Source organism: Neopsephotus bourkii, unplaced genomic scaffold (genome assembly GCF_033783945.1).
Source record: "Neopsephotus bourkii isolate Nb327-2 ecotype Australia unplaced genomic scaffold, CSIRO-AGI_Nbou_v1 NB_1060, whole genome shotgun sequence".
Lineage (NCBI taxonomy): Eukaryota > Metazoa > Chordata > Aves > Psittaciformes > Psittacidae > Neopsephotus > Neopsephotus bourkii.
The window spans coordinates 4,122,809-4,145,041 of record NW_026901548.1 but is presented as its reverse complement, the minus strand read 5'-3'; the positions used below and the strand labels follow the sequence as shown (position 1 = coordinate 4,145,041).

General features: G+C 43.0%; 1 protein-coding gene across 5 annotated transcripts in view; it reads left to right on the top strand.

The window, feature by feature from the left end:
- NCOA6 (nuclear receptor coactivator 6) overlaps positions 1-21,799 on the top strand; it is a 29,978-nt gene extending 8,179 nt beyond the window's left edge. For 2 of the 5 annotated variants that reach the window (XM_061361650.1, XM_061361646.1), the window contains 8 exons: positions 642-788; positions 1,707-2,826; positions 8,853-8,974; positions 9,840-12,830; positions 14,298-14,366; positions 15,491-15,527; positions 18,084-18,232; positions 21,189-21,799. In XM_061361650.1, coding sequence (XP_061217634.1) covers positions 642-788; positions 1,707-2,826; positions 8,853-8,974; positions 9,840-12,830; positions 14,298-14,366; positions 15,491-15,527; positions 18,084-18,232; positions 21,189-21,235 — 4,682 coding nt within the window. In that variant the 3' untranslated portion in view covers positions 21,236-21,799. Of the gene's footprint in view, positions 1-641; positions 789-1,706; positions 2,827-8,852; positions 8,975-9,839; positions 12,831-14,297; positions 14,367-15,490; positions 15,528-17,754; positions 18,233-21,188 lie in introns of those variants that run through there. The other 3 variants (XM_061361647.1, XM_061361648.1, XM_061361649.1) reach the window with 3 other exon arrangements.
- Positions 21,800-22,233: the final 434 nt, after the last annotated feature.

Below are 22,233 nucleotides of genomic sequence, written 5' to 3'. Positions count from 1 at the left end.
GGCATTGTGCCAAGTAGGGGCCTGACAGAATTACTTCTTTTGCCAATAGGAATAGCAGGGCTACTTGAATGAGCAGTCACTGTGGGCTCGAGCTGCTGCTGTCTCATGAGGTTGCTCAGCCCATTCTGGGGTTGAGAAGTTACTGTGAGGGTGCATACACACTGCAGCAGTGCAAAGGACTGCTAAGGAGCATGTACCTCATGTGTTATGGTGAGAGTTGTTGGGAGGAGCACATCACTGTAACAGAAACACCAGTTACATGTGTTTGCATACACACAGTAAATTAAGGACCTGATTAGAGCTGAGATGAAGTAGAGAAGAAAATGGCAAACTCTTCCTTTAATTTCTAGTTTCTAAAAAGTCAAACATGGAGATTTTCTGCCTTCTCTGTGGGGTACATCTTGGACTTAAATTACAGTTTGAACTGAGTCATAGTAGCTTGTTAGGCAGAATTATTGCACAGATAAGAACTTTAAATGTCTTCAGTGATTTTGTATACTGGCAAAATGCACTTTCTGCCTAAACCTGTAACATGACAGTATAGACTCAAAGGGTTCTTCCATCATACTCCAATTATAGATTTTTCTCTTCTGTTTCTTCTCGTTTTCCATACTTACTAATAAGAAACCTTTTGTGTTCAGGAATGCCCAAGCGTCTCCCGCCAGGGTTCCCTGCAGGCCAGGCCAACCAGAACTTCCTGCAAGGTCAGGTGCCTTCCACAGCTCCAGCCCCGGCGGTGAACAGTGGCGCGCAGCAGCTGCAGACCAGCCAAAATGTGCAGCACACAGGTCTGTCTGAACTGGGTTCCTCAGTTCTTTATGTAGAAAATTGCACCTTTAGCTGTACAACAGAGATACCAAGACGTTAAACTCTTGTCACTGATAGGGAGTTAGCTCCTTGGGGCTGCAGGGGCATTCTGGATTGCTAAATGAGGAGAAGAAAAAGGAGGAGGCTGCTCAAATCTATCAAACAACCCAACTGTTATTGATTAGGACTGTGGTACTAGGATCCAGGATTAAGTAATTGAATGGAAGTAGCACTGGAATGTAGAGTGCTGCTTCCATTCAATTGGAAGTGCTGCTTCCATTCAATGAGGGTAATAAAGATGTAACACAAAAGGAACTTGTCCAGAAAAAAAGAGAGTTATTATCTTAGAAGCAGAACAACAACATAATTTTGTTCTGCTTCAAAAAGATTATTAGTTCCTTCAGAAGTCTACTTACTTAGTCCTGTACATTTGAAATCTTCAGTTCCTAAAGGCCTCTATTGAACAATTCAGTTACCAGGTTTTTGTCTGGATTATGGATACCCTGATAATGTCATTTCATTAGTACTCCATGTGTGTTTATTTTTTAACCCATTATAAAATAACCTCAAAGTTTGGAGCTTATTTTAATTAGGAATTACTGTTGTGTTAGGTGATATTATGCAAGATTGTCAAACTTACATATAGATAACAACTGATTAAATGTCTGTTACATCTTCTGCAGTGGGGTACATGGGAAGTACCAGTCTAAGTGTTTACTATGAGAAGTATGATGTTCTGTTTTAACTCCTAGCATGTATGTGTAGCATCAAACATTGCATCAGAAGGCTGCAAATATGTCAGATATTCCAGTTCTCTGGAAAAGAGAGGAAATCAATGTTAGTTGTGGTTATAATGCTTCAAACCGTTTCTTACTGGAAATTATTTATTTTGTTTTAAGGTGCCCAAGGATCTGGACCTCCTCAAAATCAGATGCAAGCACCACATGGCCCACCAAATATGATGCAGACCAATCTAATGGGACTTCATGGAAATATGAACAACCAGCAGGCGGGTGCTAGTGGGGTGCCACAAGTTAACATGGGAAACATACAGGGACAGCCTCAGCAAGGACCACAGTCTCAGCTTATGGGAATGCACCAGCAAATTGTATCCTCTCAAGGACAGATGGTAAACATTCAGGCTCAGGGATCGATGAACCCTCAAAACCAGATGATACTTTCTCGAACTCAGCTCATGCCGCAAGGCCAAATGATGGTGGCACCACAAAACCAAAATCTTGGTCCTTCTCCCCAAAGGATGACCCCACCCAAACAGATGATTCCCCAGCAAGGACAGCAGATGATGTCTACACACAATCAAATGATGGGACCCCAGGGCCAGGTCTTGTTACAGCAAAATTCAATGATGGAACAGATGATGACCACTCAGATGCAAGGAAATAAACAGCCTTTTAGTACTCAAAGCCAGTCCAATGTTATGACGGGGCCAGCTCAACTGATGAGAGGACCAACCCCAAACATGCAAGGAAACATGGTGCAGTTCACTGGGCAGATGATGGCACAGCAGGGCCCTGTGAATGGTAATCCTTCTCAGGTTATGGGAATTCAAGGGCAAGTGTTAAGACCCACTGGACCTGGTCCTCATATATCTCAGCAACTTGGGGATACTGCTACTACAACAAATAATGATGTGAACTTGACCCAGATGTTACCTGATGTTCCTGTGCAGCAGCCAAACATGGTGCCTTCTCATATGCAAGCAATGCAAGGAAACAACAACACTTCAGGGAGTCATTTCTCCGGCCATGGGCTGCCTTTCAATACGGGGTTTAGTGGAACGCCAAATGGGAATCAGATTTCCTGTGGGCAAAATCCTGTTTTTCCTGTCAATAAAGATGTTACACTCACAAGTCCACTCTTGGTTAACCTTCTGCAAAGTGATATATCAGCAGGACACTTTGGCGTGAACAACAAACAAAATAATCAGAATGCCAACAAGCCAAAGAAGAAGAAACCTCCAAGGAAGAAGAAAAATAATCAACAACTAGAGCAAACAACGTAGGTTTATTATTACATTGTTTTTCTAAGGGGTATAGGGAAGCTCCACAGGCAACTTGTCAATATTTTTTCAGCCAATATGGGGTAAGAAAGGACCTGTATTATTTCATATTCTAGCAATTTCTTGCAAGAGTTAAATGATAGCCCACTGGCAAGTCTGCCACTGGGAAGCTCGTTCAAGACTTAAAAAACCCATGCAAATGTCCTCAGTTAGAAAAGCACCGTTCCTTACATTTACTGGGTAAAGGAAGGGTAGGATGTGGCAGATGGTGCCTCCTTGGAAGAGGAGACTGCCTTTCGCAAGCCGTCTGACAGCCGTGATCAAAGGTTGGGAAGTACTTTCAGAAGAATTAGAAGCCTCCATATAATATGTGGAGTAGAGATTTTTGGGGGGTTGTTTGCTGAATTATATTTATATCCTGGCATCTTTATGCCTGGAATTGAGCTGGACTCCTCTCTTAGTTGAAGCTGCAACTAGAATTCAGAGGGAGGAATCCAGTACTTTCTGGATATGAGGATAACAAAGCCCAGCAGTGCTGATCTTCGTGGTGTAGGAGAGATTAGGAAGGAAAAAAAACCCACAACTCTAGAGAGGGAAGAGGCAAATGGGTAATATTGAGAGATAATGAATGAATGTACCTGCTTAGTGGAACGAGATTGCTGAATCTCTTTGTTCCTTTTTGGCCAGCATACTCTCTGTTTGCCAGCTATCACGTGGCTTTTTGCTGTTGAGAGTCTATTAATACCAGCACAGGGTGGTAGACTGCTGCTGCTCTACCTTTATTCAGCTGAAATGGTAAAGGCAGATCTGCTCTATCTAATTACTCTGCATTACTAGCTCTAATTACTCATCTGCTGCAGATGAGCCACAGGGGCATTGACCGGCATCCCACGTGATGGAACATCTGGGGATTGTTTCCACTTTGCTTTAGAAAAAAAAAGGAAAAACTTTGCACAGCAAATTAGAACCCAGGAATGTCAAAATTTCAAAGTTAAATTGTTAATACCAAATGAGGTAGCAATGGCACATTAGGTTACTGGTGTGGCTGTGGTTCCACCAGTCCCATTCCTTTGAATAATCGTTGTAAGTTCTTAACCTGAAGTTTAAGCCACCTTTCCCAGAGACAGATGTCCAGCTCGGTGCAAGGAGTGGATGGCATTTGATTACTAAGCAACTGTTCAATATTTAATGTTTTCCCCAACCTGCATTTTCTGCACGATGTCAAGATTCCTTCATGAAGATGGTATTAAATTTCTCGCGGACCTGTTAGTTGTGGACTGAAGCAACTCGCATCATCTGTAGCAAGAGATCTTTTGTGACAACGGTTAATTGGCTGAATTAGTACTAAAATAAAATGCAGGAGCTGTTATGTGCATTTACAGGTACAGAAATGCTGCATGGGGAAGGCCACAGGTGACAACATGCCAAGCTTTCTAGCTTTGGCAGTCTGTGGCTACATGGAAGAGAGGTGTTTGAGGGCATGAAGGTGTCTTCATTCACCATTCCAGAAATCTTAAGTGCAAGTAATTTGGCAAGAGTGAGTTCTACCAGTACATTGCACAAGGTAATGCTCTGTGCTCCAGTTGTAAAGAACCATAGAAGCACATCTTCCTCCTTTTGATACATTAGATCTTGCAGAGAGTCTTAAATAAATAGCAAGCAGCTATTTTCCTGTTGTTCACTTGACACTCAGAGCTATCCAGATGTCTTTCAAACAAGCAGTGTCATATTTTTCCTTGTATCAAAACCATTCATGTTGTATAGCTACTACCCAACAGCAATTTGGATAGTACCAATAGGCACTGCTGATCATTGTAGCACAGTAAAATATGCAAACCTTGTGTCACTATTGGTCATCTTCATCTTTCATGGAAAGTTTGGGGTTTAGGGCTTTTTTTTTGTGGGTTTTTTTTGTTTGATTTGTTGTTTGGTTTTGTTTTGTCCCGAATCAAAGATGAAAACGAAAAAGCCTTTTTATTTCTGGGGAGGAAAGATCTGGTGCTATGTGTAAAAGATCAAATGCTTCAATTCTCAGTAGGTTCCAATAAAAGAATAGTAGCCACTACTGTAGTGAGCTGTGTGCCATGGAAATGACAGAGGATTTGGAGGGCCAAGTCGAACTCTTGTGAAAGTAAGATCCTTTAATTGTTAAAGGAAAGCCTTGTTAGGATTTTGGTTTCATTGTTCTTACTGATCATCACCCAGCTTCATTCCCTGTGGCCAGGGAATGGCAATAAGCAGGTGTATAAAGCTCTCCTCTGAGCTTACAAAGGCCCACAAGACTGTTTGCTTGTTAAAAAGTTTTCACAATAAAGGAAGCCTAAATTACAACTTTTCTATTGAATTACGACAATTCAAAAGAATTTTTAGCTCTTAAGTATGTCTTTTAATCAGATTTCAGTGTACTTATATGAAATACCACTCTGGACTTAATTTTTAGTGAACATTCCTTTGCCAATGCTACCTGCAGAATGCTGAGTTGGGACCTGATAGCGATGAGCATTTTGTTTAATGGAGCTGTATATTAGTCACTTTACTCTTGCAGGACCACTGAGAAGGGAGCTATCCTTATGAATGTTGTTGAGATTATTCTCCAGCAAAAAGAGGGCAACTGCAATGCAAGCTGGCTGTAATACCTCCCTGCCTCATTGGCTCCTGCCTGCCCTAGCATCATTAGGCAAGCTCAGCATTTTCCTGTCTTGCCATTGCTGATTCTATTAAACCTGCTTTGGATCACTTTCTTTTGCACCAGAAGCAAAGGGGATGCTTTCATCTCTGCTTCTTCCCTGCCCTTCTCCTTCAGAAATGTGAGAATTCAGAGCAGCAAACCTTGTGTGGACATGTTTGATAAACACACTAAAAATGGCCCTGTTTCTTTCTTAGAAACAATTTCTGAGATGTAATAATACAGTAACAAAAGTACCATTAGTAATATGGTTTGTAGACTGAGCCATCGTGGAATGTAAATAGGGTAAGTGAGCTATTGAAGGAGTTTATTCAGCTGAGTCTAAAATAGTTTTAAGTTTGCTTAATTGAGCCACTCAGCATTGGAATGAAAACCAAGACATTAAGTAGGATGTTCAGGAGTGATTGCCTCTGCTTTCTGAACCTGAAGATTTAGATAATGGGATATAAACTGAGGAAAAAGATGCTGGATGGAATGTTTTTGTAGATAAAGCATGTTAATTAATTCTGCTAAATACCTGCACAAACAAGCAGTTGTTCCATGTTCCCCTGTGCAGGGACCATGGACATCATGAGTTCGGCAGAACAGAAAGAATGCACTTGGTGAAGCTCCTGCAGGCTTTGGGGTCTGCAGCACCTCGGGTAATGGGCACTGGGCAGGGGGTGCTGGTGCTGCAGAGCAACGTAGGGGATTCTCAACCACATACAGAGGGCTTTAACCACAGATCTGGAGGTGACAGTCCCCTGTACACCCAGAAATGGAACTCATTTAGCATCAGACTACAAGTGCCCTTCTATAAATGCAAAAGCTGATACAGAGCATTTTACTAAGTCAGTTGGGCTGGTTCTGCTCGCATCTGAACTATAACTTCATTTTTGCACACCTTATCTCAGCATCTGCAGTGCTTTTTGGTGGGTTTTTTGTTTGGGGTTTGTTGGTTTGTTTTGGGGGTTCCTTGTATTCTGGAGTTCTCTCTCTGACAAGGGCTTTTGTATCTGAAGGTTGTGCTTGAGGCTGCAGCTGGTGGAACAAAGGCTTCACTTGTGACAGTATGTTCTGTACCTGATGTGCAGTTGTTTGGGTTTTTTATGTCCGGAGCAATAGGAAAGAAGACCAAATAGAGAATATTTGTCTCTTTTACAAACTTGCTTATTGTTTGTATTCAGAATGTGGGGTTTTTTGCTGGTTGCTGAACATGCCCAGCGAATTTCAGCAACATTCAACCTTCAAGTGATGTTTACATTGTCCAGCAATTACAGTAGCAGGTTTTTCTACAATAACTGCTGCTCTTTGCTAGCAAACAACACTCGGGTCTGTTTGCACAGTTTGTACATGCCTGATCAGACCCATCTGGCAGGAGATGTTTTCTAAGAATTCATTTTGCACCACCATTGTTTTCTAGGTTAAACCTGTTTGTGCTGTGCTGCTCTGCACCGGCTTCTGTCTGATCTTTAATTGTAGCATTTTCAATCCCCTACCATTATAAAGAAATCATAAATGGCAAAATCACAAACCTAAGATTGCAGTCACAATTTTAGGCAGTTGTTCCAGGTCACGTTGCTGGCACCTACCTCAAAGGCTACAGCTCCTCTGGGTGATTTTTGGTGCCACAATTTTTGTTCATCTGTGGATGCTAATATAATGCTTCTGTATGCATTTTCACTGTTCAAATTCACTGTCATAGGCAAACAGCGACTGCATCACAAGGATTGGGAGTGTTCTGGTTTAGACAAAAGGATGAATGCGTTCCTTGGGAGTACTCTCCTGCTCAGCAGTACTGTTTGAGCACTCTGTGTTTGACCCATATCTTACCTTTCTTCTCTCTTGGATTGTTCTCCCCAGTTTTGACCAACGGATGTTCAGGGACTTGGAAGTCACAAGCTGCTTTTTGAACGTTGGTATCTAATAGGTCATTAGAGCAGGACTGTGTCTCTCCATGTCTGCTATACAGGTGCTGGAGACACTTACTCTCAAGTAACATTAAATAAGGTAGATCTCTCTGCCTTTATTTACTACCGATTCTTATTTTCCTGAGAATTTCTCTGTCCTTGCTATTTCTGCATGTTTCTGCCTCTTTGTTGGCAGTGAGCTAATTTTAATGTCTTTAACTTGGTGCTTTCATTGTATAGTCTTAGAGAAGGACTTTGGGGTACTGGTGGATAAAAAGCTTGAGTATAAGGTGGCAGTGTGTGCTTGCAGCTCAGGAAGCCAACTGTATCCTGCGTGTATCACCAGCAGCATGACCAGGGCGAGGGAAGGGATTCTCTCCCTTTGCTCTGAGACTCCTGCAGTCATGCATCCAGCGCTGGGGCGCTCAGAATAAGGAGGACATGGACCTGTTGGAGTGAGTCCAGAGGAGAAAGATGCTGTGAGGGCTGGAGCAGCTCTGCTCTGAAGCCAGGCTGAGAGAGCTGGGCTGGTTCAGCCTGGAGAAGAGAAGGCTCCTTAAGGGGAGACCTTAAAGCAGCTTCCAGTGCCTAAAGCAGCTACAGGAAATGTGGAGAGAGGCTTTTTAGACAGGAATATAGAGAGAGGACAAGGGGGAATAAGATCTTAAGCAGAAGTTCTTCGCTGTGAGGGTGCTGAGGCGCTGGCACAGGGTGCCCAGAGAAGCTGTGGCTGCCCCATCCCTGGCAGTGCTCAAGGCCAGGTTGGACACAGGGGTTTGGAACAAGCTGCTCTAGTGGAAGGTGTCCCTGCCCGTAGCAGGGGTCGGAACTGGGTGAGCTTTAAGGTCCTAACACAAACCATTTTTTTATTCCATGATAACTTGCAGAGCCTTAGTATCCCACAAATGTTTGTACTCCGGTGGATGACATGTCCGATGCATGAGCGCATTTTGCTGTGATGTTCATGGAGGTCTCTTATGCCCTGAGCTTGTCACTTCTGTGTACACTACTGGAAGAAGTGTTGCTACCACTGAAATGCCTTTCTATGCTTCTACCCATGATATTTACTTACCTATACAGGTGTCACAGCAGTATTAGAGGGAAATCAGTTTAGTTTGGTTATACTTATCTCTATCATTTGGAATATCCGTTGGCATTTTCCTAGTTATAAAACTCATATTTAGAATAGAAACAAAGGGAAAAAAATGTTTAAGATCAGTAGAACACCAGCTAACTTCTTTCTTCGAGTGTATTTAAGGCACAGGAGTGACTGCCAGCAGACCTGAGCTCTGTGGTCAAGTCTGACCTCTTACACCAGAGGCAGTGATGCATTGCAGTGAGCTACTTGCAGGTCTGTGAAAAGTGCAAGGAATTAATTCCTTGAGTTCTGGCAGCAGAGGTCGAACACTGACATGAGGCTGGATCTTAATTACAGTTCTTTTTCTTTCAGTTCTTCAGAACCACGTCCAGCTGGCCTGGAGGAGAGCGATCAGTCATCACTGTCCGGAGATCAAGGAATGAGTTTAGATAACTCAGGCCCCAAGCTTCCGGATTTTACAAGCAGGCCACCAGGTAGCTGGATATTTCTGTGGATTATCTGAATGTAATAACTACAGGAGAGCTTTTAACTCATCCTTGTGACAGGTCTATTTTGTGTCATCACAATCAAGGCCAAAGCTTTTTTTCCTCCTAGTAACTGATTGGTACCATTGTTAAAATGTTTTCCTTGAACTAGGTCAAAATGAAGAGGTGTCCACAGTCTCATGTATCATCCTGTAGGTATCATACTGAATACTGCAGTTATTCTGCAATAGGATAATTGATAAAAAAAATCTGTATTTCTAGCTGTAGCATAGACTGATGCTTTAAGAAATATTAACCAAATAGCTGATTTTTGAGAATTAGGAAGTAGAGATTGCAGTTGGAATTGTGCTTTGCACATAGGGAGAATTAAATCTGAAGTCTGCAAAGGAATTTGCGTCATAAGCCACGTGGGTGGTTTTTAGCACTGTTTTTAGCCAAGTAATACATGGCAGATTCTACTTTGTACACTAGAAGATGTCAGACCTGTCACATATGTGCCAGGCCATGTCCAACAGTGCCTGTCAAACTCTTTAAGGTTGTTTTGAGGAATATTAGTGAAAGTCCAACTCTGCAACTGTGGGAGAAAGCAAGCCTATGGACAATTGCAGGGACTTCAGCTGGCATGAATCTGGAGTAATAGTAGGTGCATGTCCAATTGCATGTCACACAAGTCATTCATACACTAAGTAAGTAGTCCTTGTACTTATTTGTAAAGCCTGTTTCATTGATGTGGCTCTCACATAAGACAAACAGGCTCCTGGCTATACTTCCTATCTGATCTTGTTTGTTACAGAAATTATGCTTTCTCTGATCTTTGGTTGGTTTTAATGAATGCATCATCTTGTTGTCATAGGTTATCCGTCTCAGCCAGTGGAACAAAGACCACTTCAGCAGATGCCACCTCAACTCATGCCACATGCACAGCAGCCACAACCACAGCCCCAGCAGCAGCCACAGCCACCACCACAGCAAGCCCAGGCAGCACCACAAACACCACAGCAGCAGCAGCAGATGATGATGATGCTTATGATGCAGCAGGATCCCAAATCAGTCAGGCTTCCTGTACCACAAGGAGTTCATCCACCTAGAGGGCCTCTGAATCCAGATGCTCAGCGAATGCCGATGCAGCAGGGTGGTAACATGCCAGTAATGGTTAACCTCCAGGGTCCTGGGTCAGTGCCTCCATCTCCTGATAAACAAAGAATTTCCTTGCCAGGCAATCCTCCTCTGGGAAATAATGCAAGAAAAATGGTTTATCAAGATAATGTCCAGAATCCTTCCAGCTCACCCCTTGGAGAGGTTTCATCAGTGTCCTCCCTTCCAGAAGGAGGAGGAGCTGAAGGCCCCCCAGCGTCAGCAGCTCAGAATAACCTGACATCTCATTTAGTAGTTGCACAAAACCAACTAATGATGACAGGACCCAAAACTGGACCCTCCCCACTTTCGACTGCCCAAGGTACAAGTCCTCAGCAGCAGTCGAATTCTCTGTCTAGTGCTCTTACACACCATTTTCCAAATGTTGCTACCCCATCACAAACTGCAAGGCCTAAAACCCCAAACAGAGCAAGCCCAAGGCCATACTATCCTCAGACTCCTAATAACCGTCCGCCTAGCACAGAACCATCAGAAATCAGCTTGTCTCCAGAGAGACTCAATGCTTCTATAGCTGGTCTGTTCCCTCCCCAGATTAATATTCCTTTACCTCCCAGACCTAATCTCAATAGAGGATTTGATCAGCAGGGTCTTAATCCCACTACTTTGAAGGCCATTGGACAAGCCCCATCAAATCTCACCATTAACAATCAGTCTAGTTTTGCGTCTCCACAGTCACACAAACTGGAGAGTGTGGTCATTAATTCAGGAAAACAAACCAACACTGGAGGAACAAAGAGAGCAAGTCCAAGCAATAGTCGAAGATCCAGTCCTGGATCCAGTAGGAAAACTACCCCAAGCCCTGGCAGACAGAATTCAAAAGCAGCTAAATTGTCACTGACAGCTCCGCAGAATCCATCTCTCTTGCAGAACATGGAATTACAAAGAAATGTGATGGCTGGTCCCTCTTCTTTACCAACACCTGTGACTTCAAGTTTCCAGAACAACAACATGCTAAGTAACCCGAATCCTGCAGTTTCTGTACCTCCTGTGACGGGCATTCCTGAAGACAACAAAGAGAGCCTTAGCGTGCCTCAAGATAACGAGTGTCAGAGTGCTCAAGGTGTCCAAGGTAACAAAGACCAGCCCAGTATTGAACTAAAAGGTATCCCTACTCCAGAAATGAAAATGTTGGTTCCAGAAGAACAGCCAAAAAAAGATGGGCAAGCTTTGGACTCCAGTAAGCTTCCAGTCATGGAGGAAAGTAAACCCATGGTGTCTCCAGCTATGAGGGAGGCACCAACTTCCTTAAGTCAACTTCTTGATAATTCTGGAGCTCCTAACGTAACCATTAAGCCTCCTGGGCTGACTGGTCTTGAAATGGCACCGATAGTTACCACTAGTGAGGAGCTAAAGAAGATAGCAGTCATTCCTCCATTGCAAGATTCATCCTCAAGCAAAGAGTCATCTAATTCACTTAGCTTGCCTCAAAATAATGAGCCCTGTTCAACACCAGGGCACCAGGAACTGGGAGAAGTAAACTCAAGTGTTGCACAGAGTGTTCCTCCAGTAATGCAGAGGCCTGTCAGCTCTTCTTCTATTTCAGGTCCTTTGCCTCCCAACCAGATAACAGTTTTTGTAACTTCAAACCCTATTACATCTGCTGCTAATACATCAGCACCATTGCCATCTCACTTGCAGCCTGCATTGGTGTCAACTGTTGTCACAATGCCCAATGTAGGGAACAAAGTCATGGTGTCTGAGGGACAGTCAGCAGTTCAGTCCAATGCCCGGCCGCAGTTTATTACACCCGTGTTTATAAACTCATCATCAATAATTCAGGTTATGAAGGGCTCACAGTCAAGTACAATTCCAGCAGCCCCCATGACTTCTAACTCTAGTCTGATGCCTCAGTCGGTCGCGGTTGTTGGGCCTTTGCATATACCACAGAATATAAAGTTCTCCTCCGCACCTGCTCCTCCCAGCACATCATCCAGCAGTCCTGTTTCTACCATTCCCACCAGCAGGCCACTGGTTCTTAATCCCTTGGCACCTCCTGTTCAGCTGCCTTCTCCTGCTACAACTTCTTCCAGTGTTCCCTCAAATCTCCCTGCTCAGCAAGGCAAAGACTTCAGCCCAGAGGAGACCTCTTCTCAAAGTGGTGGGTCGAGTGACCAGTGTTCTGTTACAGCAGCGCAGTCAGGACCTGTTGTTTCACCTCTTTTGACAAGTAGTCCGGGATCTGGGAACAGGCGCAGTCCTGTGTCATCAAGTAAGGGGAAGGGAAAAGTCGACAAGATTGGCCAGCTCTTGTTGACTAAAGCTTGCAAGAAAGTCACTGGCTCCCTTGAGAAAGGGGAAGAGCAGTATGCTTTGGATGGTGAAGCAGAAGGTCAGGGACTAGAAACATTGGTCCCAAACAGTTTGGGAGCAGAGCAGTCACCAGCAGAACTAGATAATAAAACTGTGACACCGCCAGCACCCAGTCTTCTAAAACAGAGCACTTCTGGGCCTGGCTGTTCGGGTGCCAGCACCACAGCTGCTGCTCCTGCCTCCACGTCTCCGAGCACATCAACAAGCACTCCTCCTACCAGTGTACCACCGGTTGTAACCACTCCTGCAGCCCCAGACCTTGCACCCGCAGCACCAAGCACTAATGGCAGTAACCACGGTGCTGCACCGGCTGAGCAAACCGGGGCTGCTGTGGTGGAGGAAAAAGCAGGAGCACATCAGGAACTGCTACAGAATGCAGGTAAGTCCAGTGCTGTAAATGTAGGGTTGCTTTTGTAAACTTCCTAGGTGCTTTTCTCCATGAACATAATAAAAATTAGACCCCTCAGCCAAGGCTGACAACTACTTTCTTGTTTCTGAGTGTCGTGGTTTAAGGCCAGCTGGTAACTCAGAACCATGGAAGCACTCGCTCATTCCGCCCCCTTCTTCCTTCCCTCGCTCCCAGAGGATTGGGGAGGAGAATGGAAAGAATGTAAATCCCACGGGTTGAGATAAGAACAGTCCAGTAACTAAGGTATCACACAAAACTACTATCAATAATAATAATGATAAGGGAAATAACAACGGGAGAGAGAATATGATTGCTCACCACCTGCCGACCGATTCCCAGCCCAGCCTGAGCAGTGATCTGGGCCTTCCGGACGACTCCCCCCAGTTTATATACTGGGCATGACATGCTGTGCTATGGAATACCCCTTTGGCTAGTTTGGGTCAGCTGTCCTGTCTCTGCTTCCTCCCAGCTTCCCCTCCTCCCTTAGCAGAGCATGAGACTGAAAAGTCCTTGATCGGAGTAAGCATTACTTAGCAACAACTAAAAACATCAGTGTGTTATCAGCACTGTTCTCAGACTAAAGTTGAAAACACAGCACTGCACCAGCTACTAAGAAGGAGAAAAAATGACTGGTGCTGCTGAGCCCAGGACAGTAGAATCCACAGAAGTCAGCACAACTGAGAACTTCAGCTTGAACACGACTTCCCTGTGGCTGTTAGATGTATGTCATAGCTGTGTGCCAGCAGAAAATGGAAATGTTTCCTTTAAGCTTCACAGAAGGAAATCTGATTTGTTAGGAGAAAGATGGAAGTGGATATTCATCATTTAAACAGGAATGTTTAACTTCTGTCTTCATGTTCTAAGTTCATTATCACATCCAAGAGTAGACCAGAAAACAGTAGCCTGACAAGAACTGATTTTCCATCTTGTGTTTTAACTTGGCAACTTAAGACATGTTAAGCCACATCATCTTGTTGCCAAAGGACTTCAAGGGAGCCTCTGGAGCATATTTTGCACCCTTGCAATTGAAAGAGTGAGGGCATTGATTCATTAACAAAGAAGCTTTTTTTCCGCCACAACTTCTGTTGAAATGAGCATTAATCTAAGACAGACTAAACTCTTTAATTTCTAGGACTTCCTTTAATTTCTCAGTCTGGTGAAAAACTGTTGCCATTAGAAAAGGGATTTATGATGTTTAATTTCATCACTTTTCCTAGTTTGAGAAAACTTGGGATAATTCTGCCAAAGTTTTAAGCTGGGGAGGTGTGCATGGTGGGGGGAGAATAGAGCATAGGTGAGTAATATTGCATCTGTAAATGAAAGTGCTGCAGTAAGCTGGAAGATGCAGTGTTCTGTAAAAGCAGCCCAGTTGCACAATAGAAAATGTTTGTGACTCCCTTTGAAAATAATGCTTTTTCCCCTCCACTTTTGTTCTAGCATCCTCTCAACCTTTAACACAGAAAAAAAGTTCAGTTCCAACATCAGAAAGTACTGTTCAAAGAACAGGTAAATCTTGCTTTGGAAAAGCGGAATATAGGTGAACTCAACTGAGTTTGTAACTGAAAAGGCACTTAGTTTAATGCGTGTTTAATGGTCACTAACATGCTTGGCAGTTTGGGGGTTGGGTTTTTTGCTGTTGGATATTCTCCCTGTTCAAATTTTGGGTAGGAAGAAAAGTAACTGTTTCCTTATGTTGCTTGGTCTGTATTTTCTTTTGTTACGAAGGTACTTGTTTTCCCCATGCAGTGCTATATAGACTTACACTGAAGAGCCTGATGTTTCAACCATGTGTATTGTAAGGGGTGTTTACCAGAAGAGGACAGATACTATGTGTTTTCTTACCCTTTTTTATACCTGTATTCCTTGTCTACACTCTAGCAAACTTTAGGTACTAAAATGATTGTAAAGGCAAAGCCACAGTTCTGTGCAGCAGTGTCCCAGAGGTTCAAGGGTGTTTAAGGGTGAGATGGAGTTGTTATAGGCACCATGACAAATGAACAGCGAGTTAATACTTTACATTGTGATGGTGATCCCTAAGGCAGTTTCTCACAAGAGGTGCTGTGTTTAGGTATAGATAATCCCTCTCAACAAAGGGTCTGGTGGATATGAGGAGAATAAACAGATGGAACAGTAAAAGGATGAGAAATCTACATCATCTCCTGAGAGATTTTCCAATTCAGCAGAAGTATAATTGGCCTTCAGAATATTGTCTCCTTTTGCATTAGAAGGTCTTGCTGTAAGAGGTGGTTGGGTTAAGGTAAAATTTAATGTGCATAATAGGTCCACATTAGCATTTTTCAGGTTTAAAAAGAATAAACCCTAGATGTTTTAGAAGTGATAAACTGTCTAAAATGGGAGCTGAAAAAGGGAGAAGGCTGTAGCTCTTGTCAGGAAGTTTCTCCACCATTTTCTTCTGCAGGGTTCCTTTTAACTTTCCTCTGCCTTAGCTGGTGCAGGCCATGAGCAGAAAGAGCACTTGGCTGACCTGGTACTTGTTTGATGTGTTAGTTTGCTTTGTAAGAAACAGTAGATGAGAGAATAATTATTCTTCAGAGCTAAAGCATAATGAGAATAATGTGAGATGGTTGTGCCTTGACAGTGGATTTTAAAATTATCTTTTTCTCTTGTAGAACTTGAAACAAATGCTCCGGTAGTTGCTGGTCAAAGGTAAGGAGATAGTTTGTGTGGATGCAGAATAGATGTAGCTTTCATGGGAGGAAGTCCCTTTCTCTTTGCTTCAGTTGCACACCTTCTGCTACTGCTTTTCATTTTCTTGTCCATACCTTTTCTGTCCTGCTAAGAAATTGGGCTCAACTGTGTTTCAAAACATTGCTGAAATGCAGAATGTAAGGTAACGTTTCCCAGCTCTGTCTTCATGCTTTGGGCAGTGTTTCCTCTTATCCCTTCAGGCCTGTTTCATGTCCCGGAAGGGTCTTGAAGGTTCTACTGTTTGTTATTTTCTGAAAACAAATCAAAACTAAAACCCCCAAAGCCTGCAGCTTAGTTCTCATGTGAAGGTCTGTTTTCTGCACTTAAGCTTTTCTAAAGTTTGGGGGTTTTCTGCCCTTGTGACTGTTTTCTCCAGATTTCTCCTGTTTGCCTGTTGACACTTTGCCAAAACCAGATAGGAAAGTCAGGTAGAAACTTCATCGTGTCCCAGTTAAGACACTCAGAAAATGCAGTTTCCAAGGTCTCTTTCTGTTAGATTCTAAACCCACCAGACTCTTAAACTCAGTCTAGGCAGCTGTAATGATGAACCTTTGTAAGGTTTTTGGATAACAATGTAGGCATGAATGGCTGAGTTTTTGATGCTCCCCCATCAGTGGAGTGATGCCCTAAGCCAGGGCAAGAGGTGCAGTTAACTCATTTGGTTCATCAGGAAGGAAGGCAGTGTCATCTTTTGTAAAGGAGGGAGCACAGTACATTTCCTCAGATCAGAAGTGACTCCACATTGAATATTTAACTGTATTTACCATCACATGGACTGGGATCTTTCTACTTGTATCAAAGATGAACTGAACTGTCAGTACAAGTTTTCCTTAGGGTGCAGTTTCTCTGAAAAGCTGATGGTGTGACACTTAGCAGATGAGCAGATTCTCCAAATGAAGCACCCTTGCATGACCCTTCTCCACACTCCTCAGCCCATCAAATGACCACGAGTGCATTTCTGATTGCATTTTTCTGGGCTGATGCTTTTCTGAGCAAGACCAGAAAATAAGGGAGGTTTTCAGGCAAAATGTGGATCTAGTGATGGCTGATACAGTGGCCAGCTCTGAGCTCCTGGAGTTCAGCACCTTTGGTACAAACCTTAGAGGAGCTTGCAACCTAAAAAGCACTGGGAATATTTTTACTTGGGCCAACTTGATTTCCTCCTGTAAAAGAAGTGATGTGTTGGTTCCTGTGAGACAATCCAAGCTATGGATTAGTCACTAGATCTGTAAAAGTTATCTGTAATAACTGAACTTCATCTGTTGATGCCTGTTTGCTTGCCTCCAAGTATCCTCTGAAGTAGGTAGCTGCTATTGCAGCTGCCCACATTACTGACCAGAAGAGCAGTTTGTGACCTGTTTGGGGGATTCAGTTTATAGATTGCCTGTGATCCTGTCTATGATTTATTTTGTATCTGAGACAGTCCATGTGCCTCAATATTCTCCTCTGCTGTGTGTTTCCTTGCTTGAGAATGTTTGTCTCTCATTGACAAACTGTGTTTTATGTAGTTAAAACTACAAGTGTTTGTAGTAGGTTTTCCTCTCAAAATAGGTCTTCCTCTGAACCAGTGACAGTGTAGTGGAGCCTCTGGAATGCACAGGTCTGCTCTATGTGTTTTCAGTCAGTTCTCTGATTAAGGCAGCCTTTCTTGACATCTCGCAAGTATCACCCAAAGGGCATGAAATGGGTTGTGTTTCTCCTTTTCCAGTATTGGCAGTGATTTACTTGAGTAATTACTTACCTTTGAATTCACAGGAGATAAGTTTGCATAATCTTCAGAAACCACTTAGGCATCAGAAATTGTCTGGCATTAATGCATTAAGGAGAAAACACCCAAAGCTCGGGAGGAATTCACAGGGTAAAGAGTTAATTACAAAGTGTAGCACTTTATCTGTTGTCTCAGGGACAGGAAATCTGGATTTCCACACTACCTGAAATTATTTGATATACCAGAAAAAGCTTTCTATTATGAAAACGTTTTAACATCAAGCTTTAAAGCTGTAAGAAAGTTTAAAATAAAGCCTTAAGCTTTTTAATACTGAAGATCAGTGGAGTGAGTCTTGTAAAAGCAAAAGCTGGCATACTCACTGAAGAGTTCATAATGCCTCCTTATGTTCATCTGCAATTTCAACTCTGTGTTCCCATATCATAGCAGTCTCTAATGTAACTTGTTTGCTTTTCCTAGACTTCAGTAATGGTGGCACCTGTGGAAAACAGAGCAGACAATTTATAATGCATCTAATTTCTTGGTCTTCTAATGTTGAAAATATTCTCTTTGAGGACTTCTCAATTCTGTATCCTCTGATAATTTTTAATAGAAACGGACTATACTCTGACTTACTCAGGTCATTCTGCATCTGATAAAACTTCTGGTGTCTCTAGCATTTCATATCTTCAGTGCTAATAGTCCGGAACTGGTACCTGTGTCGGTCCATCCTCCAGCTTGTCTGAGTTGCATAGAAAAGCATAATCCTTCTTACACTTCATCAGAAATATTTTGTCCCACTTTATTAGTAATGAGACAAAAGAGAATTGTGAAAAGTCTAAAACTCCAAGTAGAAGAAATTCAAGAACAGAGGATTCTGCCGCTCCACAGGAAACTGTAGAGAACGGACAGCGCAAGAGGTCCTCCCGACCAGCATCTGCATCCAGCACTGCAAAAGGTAAAATCCACAGCCCTCATTTCTCTGGAGAGGGCAGGCAGTAATGTACTGCCCCAAGTAATAACCCCTGGCTCATAACGATGGTTTGCAGCTTCTAAGTGTGCTTTTAACTCTAGTTTCAAAGATTTAGACACAGGTTGGTGTTCAAGTATTGACCGACATCTGCACTGGCAGTGAATCTTGTATGAATTTCCCATTGTTAAATGTGTGGAACTTGTTTTCTGCAGTACTCAACAACATAGCGTTCAGCAAGCTTGCCTAGTTGCAGTTGAATTCTCTTGGCAGAAATGTGTTGCCATTGAAAGGACTGTACTCAAGTAAAAAAGTCACTCTTTTTGTTTTCCTGAAGCCTGAAAGACACAAGACAGATGCTAAAGTCTTCCCAAGTGCACGGCCAGCTCTTGTAAAGCCAAATGCTGTGGTTCAGGCATGTTCAGAACGCTGCCTGGATGGCAGCCTGGAGCACCAAGGAGTGCTGTGTGCTAGCACACAGCCTCAGCTGTTCTTTCCAAGAACATGTGAAATCCTAAAGTTACAGACACTAACCCATGGCATTAGCAGTTGCTGACGTGCCTTATTGCTACCCAGGCTTCAGTCTTGAACAGAGTATGCAGTATTTGTGGGAAACACGTGATCATTGCCAGAATGCACGGTCTGTGGTGCCATTCTGTGTTTCTGAAGCTAAACTCTGTCAGCTCCTTATGTTTAAGGGTTAGAAAAACTCTGATGGACAAAATTTGTTCAGAAGGGTAGAGAGAACCCAGCAGGAGGCAACATTCAACCAATATATTAAAGATAACATACAGAACAAAGAGGTATTGATATAAAATTCTTACAAAAGGAAGTCAAGTTGAATTCAGCAACCATTTTCCATACTGAAGATACTAAAATTGGATGGTAAGAATATTTGCATTTTAAGAGTTTCAGCAAAGACTTCCAGCTATACATAATTGTGTGATGAATCTCAAAGATGACATGGAGGGACCTGTATATTCTGCACTTTTGTGGCTGCTGAATTTAATTAAATCTACTGCTTGTAGCAGGATTGTGCAGAAGAACCTGAGTCTGTATTGTAAAAATCAATTCTCTTTCATGATTGTGAAGAAAAGCTTGAAAACTGTGAAGCCAATGTAAAATCTTTAGATTTGGTGATACTGTCCTGAGTGTGAAGGGACCTGAAATGTATGGGCCTGCCCCCATACTGTAACGAGTAAACCTAAAGATGACAACCAGTGGCACATCAAATTCTGGGGATGTGGGAACATGAAAGTACATCAAATTGAAGTAACGCCAGAACTCAGAGGTTTTGTACTGACTGTATTTATTACCTCTGTAAGTAAAATCACTGCTTTTAAAACATGCACCTCAAACTCGTGCAGTATCTAAGAGGTTTGCTTGGAAACACTGATCCTGCTTACAGTGTGGTACCCTGGGCTGTGGTTACATTGCTTCATGCGAGCAATGCCTGCTTCCAGGTGGTAGAGAAAGTGAGCAAAGCTCTCTTGTGGATGGGGACAGGCTGGTTAGTGAGGGAGCTGGTGTAAGGAAGTTTGCCACTTGTGCCTATTCTGGTCTGTGTTTTTTGTTAGTGAATCAGAGCTTTAGAAAGCACGCTTGGTTTGTATGCTCCTTCTAGACATCTGCAGTTGTCTGTGTCCTGAGAAACTCTCACTAGTCTCTGTTAATGTGGGGCAGGGGGAAGCTCCTGTTATGTAGGGGTGGATTAAGGCCACTGTAGAAATGGCAGCTAGGAAAAAACCTGAAATGCAGCAGAGAGAAAGAAGTAAACTTTGACCGGTTGGTGTAGGAATCCCTTTGCTAAGCATCAGGAAGGAGGAGGCAGAAGGGTAACTGTAGAAGGACCTCACAGCAGCAGGGCTGGCTATAGCAGCTGCTGCCTGAGCTGCTTCCATAGTGCTGCTGCTCAGAGGGAGCTCTGGTAAGTGGGAGTCGTGCCTGCTGAGGTGTTCCACTTCTGAAACCTGGTGCTGCGTTGGTATTGTCACTTCTTGGAGTATTTCCAGTAAGGGCTGTTGAGGCATTTACTGTAGTTTTGAGTTTGTTGAATTTTATAATGTTGCTTTATTTTGGTTTTTAAATACAACACTGAACAGCCATGGGGTTGTACTGTCACTCCTCTAGCTGTAGATGTCTTGGGTGTCTTGGAAAATCTTTTCCCTATTGACTCTTAAAACACACACAGCTCTAATAGCTTTTGGAGAATGCTGTCAAGAGCCAAAGATACATTGCCAACGCTTAAAATCCCATTTTTGAAAGATGTAAAGATGCAAACACCTTTGGTCCTTACTCTGTTTTGTTTTGAAATGGAAACGTTAGTGCCTTGGTAAGTGCACTGAACATGTCATCTGCTTTCACTGCAGCTTCTGCGAGCGCTGCTCCTCGCAGTGTTTTGTACTTTTCTGCATAGCTGCTGCTCTGCGAATCATTATGTACACTCAAGAGACTTGTTTTCTAATGATCTGACTTCCCAAGGACTCAAACAACTACATTTGTAATTCATGTGGCAGGCTCCCAATGACCTTCCTGAGTGTTTTTTATAGCACCATCTCCATGATGCTGGCTCCCACTGCCGCAGTTTCTGCCCAGTGCCCATTTCACAGAGGCACATCTGAGCACGCTGTGCATGTGGGGAACTAACATCGAACACTTAAACATACAAAACCACACAGATCTTAAGGCTGATACATTGCGAGTTCAGCATTGCTGAAGCCCTAGCGCTTGGAAGTCGTGCCCTACCAGAGCTGGGGGAAGGCTGAGCTGTGTCACAGCACTGGTGTTTGTGTTGTGACTTGGTGAGGAGTCAGTCCCGGGTCTGTGGGAATCCCGCTCCTCCGAGGTTTGCACTCTGGTGTGATGGTGGAAGGGCAGTCTGTGCACCTCTGGTGAATGGCTTGTCGACTTCGTATCCATGCTTCTTTTCTTCTCTTAATTTCAGAAACGAGTGCCAGTGCAATGCAGTCAAAAAGAAGAAAATCCAAGTAAATTACTGCATGGAAACATGAAACTTGTAAATGAGTGTGAATTTACCAATAGCGATTTTGAGCTGTGATTTTTCTTTTTTTTAAATAAAATTCTGTACAGTAAAGTCCTTTTAATATTCTCCTGTTCCCCAAAAATGATTTTTTTTTCTAAAAAACAGATAAATAGATATAAAAACTGGGTTCTTCTAAAACCCCCTGGACTTACGAAGTGAAGCCGAGGGTTAGCACATGAGGTTAATGTGTTTGTATGAAATGGAAGGGGAGGGGAAGACAATTGTAAATTTATTTGTTTCCACTTTTCATAAATTAGAATACAGGGTTGTCATTTTTAGGTATTAAAAATAATGTATTGTGCTGTTGTTTAAGTACTGTATGTGAATAGCAGTAAGAGGGTTTAGAAACAAACCCAATCATGTTTGGAAATGTAAATAATTTTATTATATAGTAGATCTGATGTATTTGTTGTAGAAATGGACCAGTGAAACAAAACAGAAAACAACATAAATGTAAGGGTTTGTATAATGTGGAATCCCTCATGCTCTAAATAAATGTTATTGTCCTATAAGTCGGGTTGAATTATTATTAGCAACAACAACCGCATCATTCCAAACAGGAAGATTGAAGGGATTATTTAGAGCTCGAGGCCTGCAAGCTCCTTATATGGAGCTTTAGAGAGGAATTTGTTTAACCACAGACGAATTAACTGATGCAGCTGTTCTTGCAAAGCAAGAAAACACAGCGCAGGCCATGCTCCTGCCCTTGGGCTCCGCGCAGGGAGCACGTACAGGGTGAGGAGGCCCCGGAGCCAGCGCTCCCCGCGAGTAAAGCTGCTCAGCAGGAGCATGCAGCAGAGGGAAAAGCTGTATGGAATGGGTTGAAGGCTTTGTGAATGCAGGAGCCTGCAGTCTGGTATGGGGATAACGTATGCAGGGCTGCGGAAAGTAGGTCAGGCCCCTTGTTCTAGGATCTCTCTCTGGTGCTTTCAGATTACTGGTTGCT